Source organism: Chelonoidis abingdonii, chromosome 1, assembly GCF_003597395.2.
Source record: "Chelonoidis abingdonii isolate Lonesome George chromosome 1, CheloAbing_2.0, whole genome shotgun sequence".
Lineage (NCBI taxonomy): Eukaryota > Metazoa > Chordata > Testudines > Testudinidae > Chelonoidis > Chelonoidis abingdonii.
Window position 1 is genome coordinate 119,199,927 of NC_133769.1, and position 20,804 is coordinate 119,220,730.

General features: G+C 43.3%; 1 protein-coding gene across 1 annotated transcript in view; it reads right to left on the reverse strand.

Annotated features, from left to right (window-relative positions):
• Positions 1–20,804, reverse strand: part of MICAL3 (microtubule associated monooxygenase, calponin and LIM domain containing 3) — a 278,656-nt gene that overhangs the window by 12,628 nt on the left and 245,224 nt on the right. The window contains exons 37-39 of the mRNA XM_075069475.1: positions 19,880–19,987; positions 19,022–19,115; positions 14,142–14,192 (exon numbers count right to left, since the gene is read on the reverse strand). Of these exons, the coding sequence (XP_074925576.1) occupies positions 14,142–14,192; positions 19,022–19,115; positions 19,880–19,987 (253 nt within the window). The remainder of the gene's footprint in view (positions 1–14,141; positions 14,193–19,021; positions 19,116–19,879; positions 19,988–20,804) is intronic.

Below are 20,804 nucleotides of genomic sequence, written 5' to 3' on the forward strand. Positions count from 1 at the left end.
ACTCAACAGCAATTATATGAGTTATGAGAATTCATAACTCACAGAATTCAAAATAACTCAGCATATATGACAGTGAGGCAGCTCTTACAATAGAGACCTACACTATTGGTGAACAGGGAGGGCATTAGAAGGGACCATCACAGAACTAGTGCAGCACATATAGGACACACTCGAGGTGGGGGGGAAAGCACATCAGCTTGCAAAATCATGTGACTGAGCAGCACAGCTCTTTCTGACAGGACGAATCTTTTGCACGGGGAGTAGGAAGGGAGAACATTAGGAGAGATTCCACAGTCAGGAATGTGATAGTTACAGCTTGAGCCTCATGTCACTTCCATTTCATAAACCCTCTTTTCAGTTCATGTAGAATTTTTTTTTTTAAAAAAAATCCATTTATACTGACATTTCTTACTGTGTGTGTGTGTGTGTGTGTGCGCGCGCGCGCGCGTGTGTGTGTGTGCGCGTGAAAACTCACCCCCAGCTCTGTTTAAATCTTTCAAAGATGGTGGCTGAGGAATTCTTGATTTGTCTTGTTAATGGAAACTTTAGCTTGGAAATAAAACTCTGGAAATGTATGTAAAAGATAGTGTCCTGAGTATACACCATCTGAACATCCCATCTCTTCATTGAAACCCTGCTTCTTCTGTGAGGAACATGAACTATAACGCACATCAAGATATCATTATCACCACTTCCATCTCTTGCTGTAAAAATATTCTGAGTGTCTTCTTGCTTGATCTGTTTTTTAGACTGTGAGCTCCTTGGGAACAAAGACTTTTCTGTGTGTCTAAGAGCACTGAGCGAAGTGTGCCCAAGCAGAACTTTCAGAAACATGCACCAAACTCTGCTGCTACAAATGTTCAAAGTTGCAGATGCTGGAAAGATTACGTGTCACTTACATTTGAATATACAATCATTCTAAGAAGGACAAGTAGTTCCAGAAAAAGCAGCTGTAGACTGCACAGGCTCTTATTTGTCACACAAGAATTGAGCAGGCCCCGCATGCTATGTGGTCTGACTGGCAGACCATGGAAGCATGGCTGTAAGCTAGTAAATGCAGTTATCACTGTAACACCAATGAGTGAGGTACCAGGTATAAACCCATCTCTGCTGCATAATGCATCCCACAGGGAAGACTATATTGGTGCTACTATTCTGTAACTACAGCATGGAAGCTCTTCTTGCAGTTCTGGCTGAACTTTTTTCTTGCTCCTAACCTCTTCTTTGCAAATACCTATAAGCCCCTCAGCCGTTCCCCAAGCAACGCATGTTGACAATCAAGTTATGAAGGCTTCGGGTCCCCATAACTATAACTCTAGCCCATTAAATGAATATTAATACTGCTCTGCCAGTAAGACAATGTACATAATGTGAATTACGCACTGCAGAGTTTTGTTTAATTGCATTCTTTTCTATTACACCAGATAAAACCATGTAGCATGTCATGTCAATGCATACAAGTTATGTGCTCATACATACCAGAGCAGAGATAAAGTTGTTCTGGAAAATTTAACTCAGGCCTGGTCTACACTACATGTTTAAACCGATTTTAGCAGCGTTAAACCAATTTAACGCTGCACCCGTCCACACAACGAGGCCCTTTATATCGATATAAAGGGCTCTTTAAACTGATTTTTGTACTCCTCCTCGACGAGAGGAGTAGCGCTGAAATCAGTATTACCATATCAGATTAGGGTTAGTGTGGCCGCAACGGCGGTATTGCCGTCCCCTGCACCATTGGACTGCTCTGTGCCTACCGATGCAGTGGTGTCAGTAGACAGGGCGCGAACTTTGAAATTTCATTATCCTGTTTGCCAGCGTGGCTCTGATCACATCGGGGCAATGCATGTCCCAAATCCAAAAAGAGCTGCCAGATGTGACCATGTGGAGAGTAACTGAGCCTGACCCGAGATGTATGGAACAAATCTTGTTCTATTCAGAGCTCGTGGATGCAAAGATTTTAAATAAAATCCCAGGCTATGATTACAGCCAGTCTGGGAGACAAGCGTTACCAGAAAGCCGGGGGGAGGGACGGGGGCCCAGCTATCTCACAGTCCCCAGCTCTACGTATTTGCCTATTCTTGGCTGATGCTCCAATGCACCAGTCGAAACACATCGTCGGGGATCCAAGGAATATGCTCGTTATTTACCCTCCCCACCACCCCGTGAAGAGGGTCGTTTCTTGACTGATTTCAGTTGTCACCGTATGTCTACTGCTGCTGCTTGGTAGATTACGTGCAGACCGAGCAAGTAAACAGCAGCAATCTCTCCCATTCCCTTTCCCGGCACAGTACCGTACAATAAGGACTTGACCTTATCCCCCCGGCTCCTCAGGTGAGGTCACCGGGGCGCCTGAGTAAAATAGGCTGACTCCATTTTAATAGATTAAAAAAAATCTAAGGACATGAAGGCTGGTACCATCTTCATCAAGCACGGGCTGAGTCTCCATCACCCCCCCCTTCATGGTAAAGAAAAGATCGGACGCCTGAACTATCATAGCAGCGGATGCTGGGCTCCTCTCCCCCGCACCGTTAATGTCCGGCCTGGACTATGCATAGCACTGAGGTCTCCTCTCCCGTCATTTTATCTCACTAACAAGTCAGTGTTCTTATTTCCTGAATTCTTTATTACTCATCACTACAATATTGGGGGACACTGCAATGAGCCCAGGAGGGTGGGGGGAGCAGGAACAACGGGGGGGTTGTTGGCAGGCAACCCCTAAATGAGTCATGTAGCTCTCATTTCTTGCGGTTGTCGGACACAGAGAGCCTGGTGGTCTATGTGCACATGTGGTTCTGTAGTTACACTGTCACATATTCTAGCAGACTGACCTATTTTTAGTTACATAAAATGAGGAATTGAACTCGGGAGTCATGCCCTATTTTGTCTTTGCGCCCGTGCTTGACCAGTCAGGGGCACTCTGACTAGAGCAAAGTGGGACAAATGACGGATTAACTGTCAGCTTCATCGCCAATATTACAATGGATGGCAGACAGTACAGACAACTTGATAACCGTCCTGCTGTCTTGCAAAGGCAATGATGAATGCTGAGCTGATGTAGCCTGCATGACAGCAGTACCGCAATCCGTAATGCAACATCTCGATGTATGACAAGTACGTTGATCGTAAAAATGAAAGCTGGGTAGGGCTCCAATGCGTTGCGTGCTTATGGCATCTTGCCAGGCAATCAGGGAAAAAGGGCGCGAGAATTGATTGTCTGCTTTCTTCTCACGGAGAGAAATGAGTGGCGACGATGTTACGCAGAATTACCCTACACTGTTTTGCAGCCCATCATGACATTTGCGGTCGCAACCCCAAATTCCATGGGCTGGGGAGAAGCGGGGAACTATGGGATAGCTACGGGATAGCGTACCCACAAGTTGCATTACGCTCCATAAATCGATCGCTAGCCTCGGACCATGGACGCACACCACCGAATTAATGTGCTTCGTGTGGCCGCGTGCACTCGACTTTATACAATCTGTTCTACAAAACTAGTTTATGTAAAATCGGAATAATCCCGTAGTGTAGACATACCCTCAATCTCCTAACTTCTGTACAACCAAAACCTTTGTTTTCAAAAGGTGACGAGCAATCCTTTTTAAAAAATGGAATACGGATAGCTTTATATGCTGAACACCCCAAATAGCAAAGGACAGAGTAAAATGCAATCCTTTCTGAGTTGAAAACTTACCTTTTTTATCACGTTAGCTGTTACACTACAGCATGTGCCATGATCTGAAGTCACAGCTATCATGGAACCCAGCTTATTGGTCTCCAGACACGTACTACTGTTTTAGTATAAAATCATTAAAATGTAGGGCTGGAAGAGACCTCAAGAAGTCATCAAGTCCAGCCCCTTGCGCTAAGGCAGGACCAAGTAAACCTAGACCATCCACGACAAGTGTTTGTCCAACCTATTCTTAAAAACCCCTAATGAAGGGATTCCACAACCTCCATTGGAAGTTTATATCTAACCTAAGTCTCCTTTGTTGCAGATTAAGCCATTGCCTCTTGTCCTACCTTCAGTGGACGTGGAGAGCAACTAACCACTGACTTCTTTATAACAGCCCTTAACACATTTGAAGACTTATCAGGTCACCCTTCAGTCTTCTTTTCTCAAGATTAAACATGGCCAGTTTTTTTAAACTTTCATCTTAGATCAGGTTTAATACACCTTTTATCATTTTTGTTGCTCTTGTCTGGAATCTCTCCAATTTGTCCATATCTTTCCTAAAGTGTGACACCCAGAATTGGACTCAGTACTCCAGGTGAGGCTCACCAGTGCAAAGTAAAGCAGGACAATTACCTCCTGTGTCTTACATACAACACTCATGTTCTAGGGTGTATAACAATATTAGCCTTTTTGCAACTGTATCACATTGTTGATTCATGTTTAATTTGTGATCTAGTATAAAGCCCAGATTCTTTTCAGCAGTGCTATCATCTACCCAGTTATTACCCATTTTGTAGCTGTGCACTTGATTTTCCCTTCCCACGCTAAGTACTTTGCACTTGTCTTTATTAAATTTCACTTGATTTCTGACCAATTCTCCAATTTGTCAAGGTCATTTTGAATTATAATCCTGCCCCCCAAAGTGCTTGCAACCGCTCCCAGTTTGGTGTCATCTGCAAATTTGATAAACATATTCTCCACTCCATTATCCAAGTCCTTACTGAAAATATTGAATAGTACCAGACTCAGAACTGACAAACCCATGGCGGCTATTCCTTATAACGCTATTATCCTCTAGGTGCTTACAAACTAATTGTTTAATAATTTATTCCAATATCTTTCCAGGTTTTGAAGTTTGGCTGACTGGTCTACAATTCCCCGAGACCTCTTTGTTCCCCTTTTTAAAGATAGGTAGTATGTATACCCTTCTCCATTCCTCTGGGACTTCACCCATCCTTCAGAAGTTCTCAAAGAAATTTGCTAATGGTTCCAAAATTGCTTCAACTAGTTTGTTAAGTACCACAGGATGAATTTCATCGGATCCTGCCGACTTGAATCGATCAAATTTATCTAAATATTCTTTAACTTGTTTTCCCCCTATTTTAGCTTGTGTTCCTTCCTCCTTATTGTTCATATTAATTGTATTGAGTATCTTGTCACCATTAACCTTTTTAGTGAAGACTGAGGCAAAATAGACATTAAACATCTCAGCCTTCTTGCTGTCATCAGGTATTTGCTCTCTTTTGCCATTAAGTAGAGGACTTACACTTTCCTTCAGCTTTCTACTGCTCCTAATGTATTTCAAGAACCTCTTCTTATTGCCTTTTATGTCCCTTACTAGGTGTAACTAATTTTGTACTTACCCTTTTTGATTTTGTTCCTACAAGCTTGTGCTATTCCTTTGTACTTCTCTTTAGCAATTCATCCATGTTTCCACTTTTGTAGTATTCCTTTTTGATTTTCAGGTCATTAGTAAGCTCCTGATCAGGGCCGGTGCTTGCATTTAGGCGGCTTAGGCAATCGCCTAGGGCGCCAGCATTATTGGGGGGCAGCATTTTGCCGGAGGGGGTGGCAGGTAGCTCCGGTGGACCTGCTGCAGTTGTGTCTGCGGATGGTCCGCTGGTCCCGCATGGCTGTGGCAGCTCCACCGGAGCCACGGACCAATGGACCTTCCGCAGAAATGGCTGCGGTAGCTCCACCAGAGCTGCGGGAACGGCGCACGGGGCAGCGAAATGGCCATGCACCTAGGGCGCGAGAAACCCTAGCGCCGCTCCTGCTCCTGATGGAGCCATATTGGCCTCTTATTTATAATGTTCCTATCTTTCCTTCACATTGGGATAGTTTGTAGTTGTACCTTTAAAACCATTTCCTTAAGAAACTGCCTGCTCTACTTAACTATTTCCCTTAGATATTTTTTCCCATGGAACCATTTCTCTGAGTTTGTCATACTTTTGTTTTTGTTTTTGTTTTTTAAAGTCCATTGTCCTTATTCTGGTGCTCTCACTCCTTCCTTTCCTTAGAATAAGGAAATCTCTCATTTCATGATCACTTTCACCCAAATTGCCTTTCACCTTTAGATTCGCTCCAATTTCTCCCTCTTGGTCAGAATCAAGTCTCAAACTGCTGTCCCCCTTGTTACTTCCTTCACTTTCTGAAATAGATACAATTCCCCAAACACTCCAAGAATTTATTGAAAATGTGGTGTTTCCAACAGATGGCTAAGTAGTTCAAGTCCCCCATTACTACAGGTCTTGTGCTCTGGATATTTCTGTTATTTGTTCTAGAAATGCCTCATACACCTTCCTGATTTGATGCTCTACAGTAGACCACAAACATGACAAGTTATTTTATATATATTTTTTCTGGAGCTGTTAATATGTTCTCAAAAACATCAACATGGCATTGTTGTGAAAACAGTGGCGTTCACCTGGCTACTAGAGCACTGGTGAAAGTGTTTGTTTTAGTGCACACACTAATCCCAGTGGTTGGATGGTGCACATACTGCTCCTGTCACGAACAATAATGTGTGCTGTTTCCACTGCACTGTGATTTATGAGATTTATAAAACCCTCCTCCTCTTCTCCCAATACCTGCTCCACTGTTAGAGCCAGTTGTATTCCCTGCCTCACTCTTCCTTATCAACACCCTTTCCCTCTGCCAACCGAGGCCCTGGCCTGGTCATTTTTCCCAGGTCTCTCCCTGCTTCCCACATGCCAGACCCCACTGCACCCAAGCTCCACCACTGCTTCCATAGCCCCCTTACCCTCTTACAGTCTAGCTTTACTGCTTTTCTCAATTCTTGTCTCGTGACAGAACCACTGTCTCACCCTTGCAGCTTTTTGCAGTAACCACCTCATAACAGAATTCTTATTTTTCCCAGTGACCCCCCCACTCTTCCTCACCATCAGAAACACCTCCACACCAGACCGCACAATGCTTCTCTAGCATCCAAATTCTTTGCCAAAAGCCCTGCGACCTAATCCCACTGCATCCGCATCATAACCCCCCCGCCACCTTCCTAGCCTCTGCTTCTCCATGTGCTAGTGTCTTCAACTGGAAGCACTACTTCTTCTCAGAGAGTCCCCTCGCCTGCAGTGATCTACTACTCTGGCTTTACTGCCTATACTAATGCTTCTTCCTCCAGTAGAACTTCCTCTGTTCCCAGTCATAAGGAATGACTTGGAAAGGGTTCCAGACTTTTTTATTTGTAACATATAAACAAGATGTTGCCATTGTATTACACAGTTACAGGATTTTGGGCAAAGCTACACAGTATTGCAGTGTACTGAATGACTGTCCTGCCTTACACTGATCTGCATAGCATACTGTACTGCAGTGAATTACTACTGTAACATTTATAAGGCACCCAACATCATGGTATTGTATTGTGCATATCACTGTATGATGCTGTGCTCTATTAATGCACTATACAACCCCAAACTGCTCATTTTACTGCATTATAGGCTATACCATCCTATTCAGTACAGTACAACGTCTTCACTCTCCTCCTATCTGTATGGACTCCCCATTTTTAGTGATTCCTGTAGTGGAGTGAGTGATTGCACATAGATTTTACCATGTTATCATTAAATGGGGATTGTTTAGTTAAACAAGTTAAATCTATGCTAGTTCATGGAGCGAGGGAATTGAACTTTTTACAGATGATCATGGACCCAAATACATTCCCATGTCATCCACATTCACTACCCTTGCTGGTGGATCCCTTTAAGAAAAGCCCTGTAGCTCTTTTATAAGAAGATAATCAGGAACAATTTCATGTGACAAATAGAAAAACTTCTCTCTTTAGCAAGATCATTCTTTCAGCCGGCCCACTTACCATCATATTTCACATTTAAATTCCACAAAAGCTCCGTTTTTAAAAGATGGGGTTCTTTATTTAAGGCTCTGACTTGACAGGTTTGTGCTTGGGCAGAGATTGGGTTCTGGGCAAGCACAGATAAAGCCTAACCATACAAAATAAGCAGTTTACAAAATAGCGATGAAGCCTTGGTCCCCATCTATCCTGCCCTGCCCTTGTCACTTCTCCTTGCACCTCACCTCCATTTCAGCCTTGCTGCTTCTCCCAGGACTTTTCACCTCTCCTCGCCACATATAATGGGGCTCTCTTAACAGTGTTTTGCATGGCTAGGTCTTATCTATCTTAGCGAGGGAAACCACCACCTCTTTATACTAAAACACAATCCTTGCTAGAAAGGAGTTAAAACGATTTCCCAGGCCTGCATCATGAGGGCCAAAAGGACCAGTACACTAGGTAGATGAATGTAAAAAAAATCTGTTCTTTAAAACATTTAAAATTTTATATTAATTTCATGCTGGTTAAAAGCCCTAGACTGGCAGGTCTGGAGACCCAACTCCTCTGTCCACAGCAAGGGTACAGTGTGGGTAGCTGCAATGCAACCCTCCCCAGATTGTCCTGCTAATGTGGCTCAGTCCTGGCCTACAGGAGGCTAGGGATGAGACGGGAACTTGGTTTCCATGACCATTCTTTAGTCTCTCCATTGATACCACCAGTAAGGGTGTTAACTGTGGCAGCAGTCTGTACTTTGTGTTAGGAACTGGACTGAGAATCCTCAATTTTGTTTCACATATGCCACCAAACAGCCAGCAGATGGCAATGGCTTTTGGTCACTATGGAGCCTGGCCAGACTGAATCGGAAAAATCAATGCTCTAAAACTGTCTGCACATGGTGGCTCTGTAATGAGTTACATGTGTCAACTGACTCTCACCTTGGCAGGTACAAAACTGTGTTGAAGGAATTACCCTCACCAAATCGTTCTTTCAGGGGTAGGAGAATCTGCATCCAACTGTTCTCTGTTACTGATATCCGTGAAAAACCTTAGATATCAAAACTAGGAGTTGGACTAAGAACACCTCTGCTCTTAAACCTCTTATAGGAAAAGGAACAATTTTAGAGTTATCAAAATACATTTTCCTCTCTGTTACATGCAACTCAGAAGAGTTCTTGAGGATTTTTTTGTAGCTCAATTCATCTAAAAACTCCCTGAATCCATCGACCACATATTTTTTCTCTCTCTGTTTAACAACTTAACCCTAGTCTACTGCCCCAGGTAATGCACTGTTGGAAGGACAACACCCCAGATTGGTTTCCTCCTTTCTCTGCTGTGAGATGCTGTTTCATAAATGCAAAGGAAGCACCAGGCATGACCAGGCAGGAAGAAAGTACAGTGGAAAAGCTGAAGGTGGCAGTAGGATTTCTAAATTAAACCCCACCATCAGCCTCAGGAAGTCTCCTCTGCATGAGGACTACGGGATGACAGCTGAGCTGATTTCCCTGAGAAGAGCTGAGCACCTACAACTCCCATTGATTTCAAATGGATGCACCTCAAGCCAAGTGGGATCAGGTTCTCTAGGAGGTGCTGCCGAGAGCAAGGCTTTAGATTTGCGCATTGCTGGCTAACCATAGTGGTTTGACAGTAAGCACACAGCAGTGCTGGTCAGAAGAGTCAGATCAGAGGCTAACTCTCAGGGTCTTGTACGTTGCTGTGGTGACAGTTGCCCTCACCAATTCAGGAAAGAGGAAGTGAATGATACTTTTAATCTTCTTATGCCACCCACCAAAACTTCCTTTTAGCAGCCAGAGTAAGAACATAAGAGAGGCCATACTGGGTCAGACCAAAGGTCCACCTAGCCCAGTATCCTGTCTTCTGACAGTGGCCAATGCCAGGTGCCCCAGAGGGAATGAACAGAACAGGTAATCATCAAGTGATCCATCCTCTGTCGCCCATTCCCAGCTTCTGGCAAATACTGAAGTCTGAGATAAAACCAAAACCACATCTGACTTAGACCAATAAAAAATCGTTTGTCCTTTGAACTTAGGGCAGGAAAAATTCATGGGAGGGAGCCTCTTTCTTTCATTCCTCTGAAGTCCTTCCCCCCTCTTGGAGGCTTAAGGTTGCCAACTACGTGACACGGGACCACCCCAATTCCAACTGGTTTGAGCCATGCCCTGTAAGATTAACTTTTGCAGGTCTTTAAAGGGACACTGTCAACTTGAATGGAATAAAAAAAAAAATCAAGGTTCTGGTGTAGCATGCTTTAAACAGGATATATAGAATTAAACAAATATTAGTTTTTTTTCTATGCTTCCCTCCTGGCTGATCTTTATAAGAATCTTTTCTTTAATTACATGATCTCATATTTGTACACTGCCTCATTCAGTGCCCAGGATAGAATGGCTCTGAGGATGAATCAGGGTGTATTGTAAAGGAGATTTTGTCTATAGGGCCCTGCCTCATTTGTTGCAGGAGTTGGAAGGTGTGTAGTGAATGAAGCAGAGGACTGCAAGAAGAAAAAGGATGGTCTCATGGTTACGGAGGTGAATGCTGCCTTGGAGAATTGGATTCTATACTTGCCTCCGCCACAGAGTTCCATCTGATGCTGGGAAAGTCAGATAAACCAAACTTTTCACAGATGGTCACTAATATTAGCTTCCTCATTTTCTGGGTACCCAACCTGAGACTCTGTGGTCTGATTTGCAGAAGTGCTGAGTGCTCCCAGCTGCAGCTGATGTTAATGAGAGCCCTGGTTTGAACATATGAAGTGCTATATGACGCAAAGTATTCTGAAAAAAAAAAAAAATAAAAATAAAAAATCAAATCCTAGGTGTCTCATACTGGTCACACAAAATTAGTGGAAACTTTTGACTTTAATTCTCTGTACCTCAGCTTCCCATCTGTAAAAAGGAGATAATAATACCTCCTCTCACAGCAGTGCAGTGAATGTGAATTCACTAGTGTTTGTGAAGACACTCAGATACTATAGTGATGAGTGGCACAGAGTGGGGTTTGAATGATGTGCAATAAATAAGGCCAGGGGGCCACACACTGAACACTGAGGAAAAAATAAAATATTGAATAGCTGCTCTTTAAGGGAGCACCATCCATCGTGCACTGAATGAGGCAGGGATCCTGTGGGAAAAAGCATATGACATCATGTAATTAAAGACTGTATCATAAAGCATATGCACAAGAAACAAATTAAGGTTGCCTGAGTAATCTTCATTCTGGCATTTCTTAACTTTTAAGTGCTTGACTTTGCAACCTTAATAATGTTCTTTTAACATTGTTTTTGAGCTGTAATATGATATACACATAAGACTGACTGCCCAGCACTGAAATGCAGCCATCTCTAGCATGAAATGCAGCATCTGTTTAACAGTGTCAATATATAACATTTTAGAATAGGAAGTGAGGAATAAGCCATCTAAATAAAAGTACAGGGGCAATCTAGGGCAATACATATAATTACACAAATTGGAATTCAACCAGGACATCCAGGTTAGCATTGCTATTCTTGTGAAAGTTGCTGTGGAATCTGTAATGACTTACTGTAATGCAACAATCCTGGTATCAAAGAACACAAACACAAATTCATAATGGGCCTTAATTATTCAAGAAGGTTTAGAGACTGACAGTTCAATTTGAGAAATGATTTTTGTACTTTTGATTCTCTTAGTTGGTCAGCATTCTATGGATACGGCAGCTTCTGCAGTCTGGTCTGAGCCTCAGAGACTGGGTCAATTAACTGACACTGACTGCTACTAGAGTCATCTTTAATCCAAATAGGAGTCCTAGCCATTCATAATGTGCTTAGCAGGGGAATAAAGACCCAGTCTGGGAACAGATAGTGTGTGGGCAGGCTGTTGCATCCATATGGAGTCTCAACAACTTCAGTGGCACTCCATATGGGTTCAGCAGTTGGCCCAGGCATGTCAGTTTCAGGACTGAGGCTTAAATTCACCATTAAACTGGAAGAATGAAGGAGATGAGAGATGAGCTTCTTTCATTAACTTCAGCACTGTGCATCCGTTTCTGGCCTAAGTGCTCTGGCAGCCCCCAAAGCAAAACGTAAAACAAATCACAGAGGAAACAAACTGAACTACAAAGCCACATCATCTGGTAGGGTGCACTGACTTAATTTAAAGGGATACTGCCAGGGACTGTACTTTTGGCCCAATTCTAAAGCCTATTTTTAAAACACCTTTCCAAAATCTAATATGAATAGAAATGTCTCAAAATTTTTTTAAAAATAAGTCAATGACCTTTTTTTTAAAATGTAAACATTCCCCTGGAGTGCTGGAAAGCCAAACACAACAGAACTGTGCCAGTGCATGAGCATCACATAAAGCAAAACTGACTATAAACAGAGAATGACAATCCTCAGTCTAGTGTGACTGTCCAAGCTGAGAGAAATTCAAAAGGTCAACGACCATAAATTGTGAAAAGTAAATTAGTTTTTTAGTTTTAATAATTTGAGATTATTTGCAACACAAGGAAGGATTTCATTTTTTAAATGACAGTGTCCCTTTAAATGAATTAAGACTTCTGCTTTTTTTTTTTTTTTTTTTAAGCCATCATTAGATATTTTGAGGGGACTACTGTCTCCAAGGAGGCATTGATTAGGATAAGAAGAAAGGGAAGGTATCATGGAGATAGCATTAGACAGGGATAAGGATCTATTAAGTGTAACTCAGCATCAACCCTTTTACAGCTCCTACTGTATATGCACATAAGGATACGGAGCATAAATTATGCGCATGTCCGGAAAGAGCCTTCCTTCCGAACATTTTCTTAAAAAGTCCCAGTATAAGATAAACTCCAGAGAGACTGATACAGCAAATGAAGCACAGGGCTCCAAGGAAGGCCTGCCACATGAAAATTACCACAGACAATTTGGAAAGCAAGCTGGGGCCAGTAAAAGAAAACGCCTGCATTCCGTCACTTGAAAGTAGGTGGGTATTTTTTGTCCAAAAAGCTAGTGCATCAGGGTGGACTGGAATTATTTCCAGCAGCCAGACAGACAGAGATTACTGTGTGGTGCACTGATGGCCAGGGTGGAAGTCTTGGGGAAAGGCAGGAGGAGGAAATGACAATTAAAACAAAGTTAACTGCTCCTAGAGGGCCTGATCCAAAGCCCCTTGCAGTCAATGGAAAGAGTGCCATTAACTGCAATAAGGCTTTGGATCAGGACCATAATGTGTGTACATGGAAGCCACTCCTTTCCATTCCGGGGAGTTGGTCCTAATGGTCTCCCTACCTACACTGTGGGTGTATACTCTCACTGAGAAATGAGGGCCAGAGAAGACAAGATGAGCCAGCACTTGCGTTGGCTCTACCTACAGAGTGCTAGTTGCTTGGGCTAGATCTACGAAGTCTAGATTTAGTGACTAACGGAACTGCTACAATGAGGGCTAAAATAAAGAAAGGGATTTTAATGGTCAAGGCTGGCAAACTACAGACAAGTAGAATTTACAATCCTAAACTAAAGCCATCTATTAAGGGAGGCAGGCAGTGGCACCCAGGCAAGAAAGGAAAATTGCCGTGTCAGAGGGAGGATTCTAATCCCTACATCCAATAAAAATAGAGTAAATCACTCTAATACATGTTTTTAAGGGTCTTAAATAACATAAAAGAGAATTAATATAATCGGAAGCTTCCATATGGACAGTTGGATGATGCAGAGCAGGTCTCAGGGGAATAGAGATCTGGATTTGTTGTATTTCCTAACCTGCAATACAACAAAGTAAGTCAGAAGAAGTATCCCTTATCCACCAGTAAGTGTTTCTGATCTCTCTACTGGAAGCATTTTGCTCTCTTTAGGACATCAGAACACTCCACTTTCTTTGGAAGAAGAAAGGGGAACCTCAGGAGCAGACTTTTGAGAGCATTGGGTTGATTTATTCCCCCAGACTGGGGGTAGTTCCTAAAGTTCGTTGTTTCTTGTTTTTGATTCCCATTTTTTCCCCCCATTCACTTTATGCTGACTTCTTTATCCTAGTGGAATGTGAAGGGAGAGAATGTTTTTGGGAAGCCAGACAACAAAATGGGCTTCATCACCAACAGGGAAAGTGGCTGAGATTTAGGGGTTAAAAAATTAAATTTAGAAACAGAATTCAGTAGTGTACAATCCTAAAGGAGAAGGATTTTGCTGTTGTGGGAAAAAACCCTCATAAATGGTTTGTGGACTGCGACAGGCTCTCCTCTCTTTGAGCTGGAAAAGGGGTTCTGCTATAGCCAATCAATTATGTGCAAGGTTTATTTCTTCTTGTTGTTTGTGAGCCAAGGTTGGGAGAAAGAGGTGAAGGGAAGGTTGGGGAGGGGTGTCAGCAGGGTTAGTCTCAGTAAGAGGTTCTGCTATACATACCACCCAGGTGCAAGTCGATGAGGTCACTGTAATAAGACTCTCCCCAATAGTCTACAACAAGGAATCGGTGAAGAGAGAGTTATTGGATCAGATATCCACCCCAGCCCCACCAAATCAAAGCAATATACATCAGAGAGAAAGACACACACACACACACGAAAGAGACACACACAAAGTGAGAGAAAGACAAAGAAACAACAAGAAATCATGCAGCTGTATTATACATATACTGGAGGAGATGGGGAGACAGAATGACAATTCCCAGCAGGCAGGCAGGCATTGGGCTTCCAGAGGGAGGGGGCATGAGGGCTGCACAGAGACACTTCACCTTGTTCAGTTTGTAGTAGTTCCTGACACCGACCTGCTTCCTGTTCTTTCTAAGAAAGGAAGAGCTATGCTTGTTGCTTCCAGGCTGAAATATGTGTCCTAAGGAAGAACCATAATTTCTCAGGGAAACTGCAGGAGAGGTGTAAGGATTGATTTCTTGGTGGTGAGGGTGAGACAAGACTGAGTGTACAGCACATGAGTGGAGGGCACTGGGTGCTGGCATAACTGAGAGCTTGTGTGGTTGTACAGGTGTGTGATAATGGACACAGTGTGTATTTGCACACCTCCTAGAGAAGGGCTAGCCAGCCAGTCTGGTATTACACTGTAGTTCTTTGGGCAAGAGGCACATGGGGGCAATTCTTTCTGTTTGGCTGAGTACGCTATTTCCCAAAGCACATGGTTTAGCTCATGAAGACCAGAGACTCTTGGCAAACCTTGGTGATCTGAGAGCTGCAGGCATATTTTCCTTAAATTTTAAAACTGGCTGCCCAAGATCTCTTTAAAGAATGAGAAGAAACATCCAAGGTGACAGAGCCCTCATTACTCTCTTAGTTTAATAATTAGCCAACAGAATGGAAAATAAACACTAGAGACGAAAGCCAAAAATGTGTCCCACCAGACCAATGCCCTTTTTTAAAAACAAAATTTTGATGATATTAATTTATCAGTCCCACACAGAACACCATTTTCCATGGGGCATTTGAGGGAAGTGGAGAATTAAACTTTCTTTGAGACTGAGAGAAAGAGGCAAAGATACAAAAGAGATTCCAGAAGACTGAACTCCTGAACACACCAAACTTTTCACTGGAGATGGAGACCACATTTCAGAATGTTCAAAGATGTCTTTTCTATGCCTTGAATTTAGTCTGTGCAACCACCAATGGGAGAGATTGTTAAAAACAGACAGAGAGACTAATAAGGAAATGAAGTAGCCATGGGGAGGTGGGGGTGGGAGCGGTTATGGACTATGAACTAAGAATACAAAAAATAAATATAGGAATAAATATTCAACTTTCAACATGGTAAGAAATTAACAGTGGGGTGCTCCAAGTTGTGTACTAGAACTGGTGGAGTTTATATATTTATCAGTGATTTTGAAAAGAAGGTGAACAGTGAGGTGGAAACATTTGCAGCTAAAATTATTTGGATTTTAGTCAAAACTAAACTAGATCAAGGAACTTCAAAAGGGACCTAATCAAGTTAGATGATTGGATAACAGTATGATACATGAAATTCAGTGCTGACAGATATCAGATAATGCAAGCTGGAATAAATGATTTGAGAAAAAATCATACACATTGCTGGGTTCTAAATTAATGTAACCTCTCTGGAAGAGAGCTGGACATTATTGTGAACAGTTCAATGAAGATATCTGCTCAGTGGCAGTTGTTAATGCAAACAATGTTAAGATGTATATAGAATGGGTGGAAAATAGAAGTGAAACGATTTTAATGCCATGATATAAACAAATCATAAATTCTCCCCTACAATGCTGGGAGGATTAATGCTGGGGAGACCAGATGGACTATTGGTCTGATCCCATACAGTATTCCTATGTACCTCAGCCCTCTGTGTCAGCCAGGTGTGTAAAAAAAAAAAAAAAAAAAAAGATTTATTTCTCCCACCTTAAGCATGGCCTTAACAGCCTTTAATCATTCTCTGTATAAACTTGGTAAATAGGGAGAGACCATCTTCAGGCAGGGGCGGCTCCAGACACCAGTGCAGCAAGTGCATGCCTAGGGTGGCAAGCTGTGGGGGGCAGCCTGCCGGTTGCTGTGAGGGCGGCTGTCAGGCAGCCTTCAGCAGCATGCCTGCAGGAGGGCCGCTGATCCTGCGGCTTTGTGAGTAATTAGGTGGCGTGTACGCCGAAGGCGCGGGACCGGCAGATCACCCACAGAAATGCTGCCGAATCCATGTGACCAGTGGACTGCCTGCAGGTGCGCCACTGAAGGCTGCCTGACTGTCCTGCTTGGGGCGGCAAAAATCAGAGCCACCCCTGTCTTCAGGTATCATACAAGCACTGTACACATTCATCTCCTTTTGACCCCCTTTGCTTATAGGATTTCACTAAAAGGAAGTGCTAACATGGTTGACCAAGGACAAAAAAGAAGGATTGAAAGCCATAAAGTACAGTGGAGTTTGCAGCGATTTCACACATAGTGATCACTGCTGAGTTGGTATCTGAGGCAATGCAGTGCTCTGCTTCAGGGAAAAGGGTAGGAGACGTATGTAGATTTCCTGGATGATCCACGGATGGAGGAGACAAAAGTTGCTAACACTACTGAGGGAGGGGTAAAGTAAGGATTTTAAAAGGAGGGGAAACACGGTGGCTCCAGTGTGAAGATAAGTAAAATGCCCTCACTGGGCTGGCTGAGGAAGTGGGGGACACAGGTCACATTCTAGCCTGTGTTTCAGCCAGTGGAAGTTGGATTTAGACTTTTTTGGAATAAAGCATTCCCTGTTTATCCTCTGCAAGGCTTGGAAGAGTTCAGGCTGCAGAGTCCCTTATGATGGGCTGAAGCTTCTGTAAACATAACTTGTACAACCTTTTGGTGGAAATGTGGTGCTGTCACGGGCTCAGAGCATCTCCCAGAGATTTGCTGGAGCAGGAGATTCTCGCAGTCACAACAAGAGAGAGATGCATGTTCTCATATTCCTGTTTTTTAAAAAATGGTTACAAACACACCAGCCCATGCAGGGCTGGCTTTAGGTTCTGTCAGGCTCAATGACAAGTAAAATATGCAAGGCCGCAATTCAGCTCTTCCTCCGCCCCCCAAACTGGATACCCACAGCCCCCACACCGTCACTGCCTGCCTGGCTAGACATCCCTAGATTGCGGAGAAGCACACGCTTCCATTTGTAAGGCTCCTCAGCCTCTGGTGATGCTCCTTACATGGATGTCCTCAGCAGGTGAATGAGGAAGAAGGGATTCAAGGTGACAGAGGAACAAGCTAAAAAACTAACCAGAGACAGGAAAGAGAGAGTGGAATTAATTGTGCAGTACTAGAGGGCCTGGGGTCTGCGAGTGGTACCATGTCTGAATGCACAGAGAGAGAGGTGCCACTGCAGATGTATTATTGCATCAGATTATTCTGTGAACCGACATATCATAGAAATCAATTAGAACAAAAAACCACTGAGGTGATCAAGCCTGTGCTCCAATGCTGATCGCGTGATTGCAGCACAACCCCTTTGTTTGGATAAGGCACTGTTAATCGCCCAGCCTCTATACGCACTTTCCTCTGCAGCGGGTGGGTGAATGTCACTTGTCAAGATTATCTGGGTATCTCACTTCATTTCCCAGCTATCGCAGGGGGCTCGATTACTGGTGCATCTTGGTCCCTCACATTTTCTTCCTGTGGCACATAGTTGTTTAGTACCCTGTAGATCTCAGTTCCTTTGATCTAATTTCGGTTGTTGGTTCAGTGTGCGGGTGCTGGGTGATGTTGGTGACCTGTGATATCCAGGAGGTCAGACTAAATAACCTAGTGGTCCCTTCTGACCTTAAATTCTAGGATTTTGACTTTCAGAAAGCCAAGCTGAGGGTTAAAGACAACCAAGTAAGATGGCTGAGTAGTAACCAATGAAAACCACACCAGACCTCCCTCCCAAGGAACCTTTATCACCCAGTCCAGTGCAATCCTTACAGAGACAGTAGCTGCTCTTCCATCCAAGCACCACACTGTTCCGTCTTTCAAACAGCTGTCCCATTATTACCATTTATAATCTCTGACCTCTGCAGTATGGTGCACACATCTGGGCCTGCCAGCCGCACAAGCCCTGCATTTGCCTGGGATGCATTGGCTCCTGGCCCAATAATTGTATCATTTGGGATTGTTTTTTTTTCTGGATTATGATAGCATATGGGGAAGTTGTAGGGGTAGAAAACTGCTACTTGGAACCAGTGTTTTTCTGCTCAGTTATTTTTCCAGCCTCGCTCAGCACTCATTGTATTTAGTCACAAAAGGGATGTAGCACATTCCATTAACAGCATGACATGGTGAAACGTTTTGGTACATGCATTTCTGCTCCATACAGCTCGGGTGAGAGGTTATTGGTGTCTGGGCTGTGCAGTGAGGAGAAGGTACTTGCTGGGACAGTTCTGTGATGGTCTCTTGTGTGGACACTAACTTTGATGATCCAATACAATGCAGGAAAAACAGATGTCATTTCACAGTGACTTTCTTATCCTGCCAACTGGGCTCTCCTTGCTGGGTAACCTAAGTGAATTCCAGCTGGGTAACCCCTGTGCAATTTCTCTATACAATAGTTTTCAATGAATAGTGGGTAGGCATCTCCTGAGCCCAGAGCAAAGACAACTGCTCTGGGGACTTCTCCCATGAGAGAAGCCCCAGAGTTAGAAGAACCTCAGGGATAACAGGGCCTCAAAATTCTGCTGGGAAAAGGAGAATTAATTCATGATCTAAGTCCAGGTTAAACTATTCCACTTTCAGTTCACAGAGGACCCCCTCACCGTAAACTACAAATTGTTACGAACTACTGTATGGGCCTTTAGTCAGCAAACATTAAAAACAAACAACATTTTACGGTACCTGCTTCTCCTCTAAGAGCCTTCTCCACTGCCACTCCCCTTTCTTCCAGCTGCCTCTGCTTCTCTTCTACCTGCTCCAGCTGCCGTTGGATGATCTGTTCAGGAAAGGAAGAGAGGAACACTATTATCAGGAACTTTTCCAGTACTCCAAATTATCCAGCCCAGAATAATGGCTCCCCTTTCTCCCAGCAATTCCAAAAAGCTGCTCCCCATGCAATGCTTCCGAAGCAGGTGTCTAATCAGGAGAGAGATATGTGCTTTGCCCTAGTTTTGCAAGCAATCCCATGATGTTCCATTTTCTGTCTAAAACTCCCAACCCCCAAGACAAGAGGTGGTGCTGTTTGGTTAGGTGGGCCCCTTTCTCAGTGACAGAGCACAACTGGCCAACAAGTTTCATATAACTCCCACCACCACCTAGAAAGGATACCCATCACCCATTCCAAAGGTGCCTCTAACAATAAAACATCCATCTGGTACACTTATTGCAGCAAAATCCCACTGTAACATCTGTGGCTTATACAATCATCAGTGGCATAGCTGCATTGCATGTTATTCTGGGAGATCTGTTATTCCATTCGATTAACAATGGTTATTGCTCAATGATAGTAGCTCTGACTACGCAGGTGTTTCCTTGCTCTGCATTATTATGAAAGCTTTGAGCAACTCCTAGCATGTTTGTAATGAGGCACCCAACATGATGGAACAGTAGCAATCTTGTTGAAATGCAGGAAAGTAATCAATAAAATCTGGCTAAACAGCCTTCTCTTGCACATCCTGCTGAGTGTCAGGATAACATGGTTTTCCTGGATGGCAGAGTATATTTCCTGTCAGGGCAATAAGATACCACTAGAGGTACTACCTGGGCTCTGTGTAACCTCTTTAGTTCCTCCTGCTTGGCTTGTCGCCGGGCAGCTTTCTGCACTCGCCTGGTCAGTTTGGCGTTCAGCTCCTCCTCAGTGTAGGCTCTCTACAGAAAGGAAAACAAGAGCAGATTTCACATACCACGAACAAGAGCACGGGGGAAAAAAGACACTCCTCTCTCCATTAACCTCACAAGTGATGTGATCCTTCATTCCCACAACTTTGTCAAAGAGTCAAGCTGTTCCATCTGCACAGGTGTTCACAGCGCAGCAAGTGACAGTGTCAGGATCAAGACAGCATGAAGGTGTGTGTAGCTCAACTGCAAAGCTGTGATTTTATACAGCATCCCAGTCCTGGCTTTAGCTGGTATATAGAATCTTAGACCCAGTCTAAGCACAAAAATTGCACCCATTTAACTAATTGGTACAACCCTTTTGTTTGGACACTCTGATATCACTTTAAAAGTGTCTACGTATGAAGTCTGCATTGACTTAATTTAGAAAAAGGCTAAGGGCTTGTCTACAAGAGAAAGGCATACTGATATAATTATACTGTTTTAGAGTCACACCTTCGCTTATATCTGTATCTCCCACACATGATCATTCTTATTCCAGTGTAAGAGTGCCTTTTTCAGTTTATCTAATGTTGCTTTGGAAGGGTTTTAAGCTAAATGGAAAAAAGCCACCCTTTATTTGGAATATAGGTCCATATAGAGAAGTTATACTGATATATCAGTTTTATAGCTGGTAAAACTTTTCTGTGTAGACAAGTCCTTAGTTAAAACACTGTAATTTCTGTGTGCATAGACAAAACCTAAACGTAAGGGAGGAGGGAAGGGACTGTCATAACCACCATCACAGCTAGCCAGTGAAAAAAGAAACCACAAGAAATCATGTCAAGGAAAGGCTATAGCTACAGGGGAA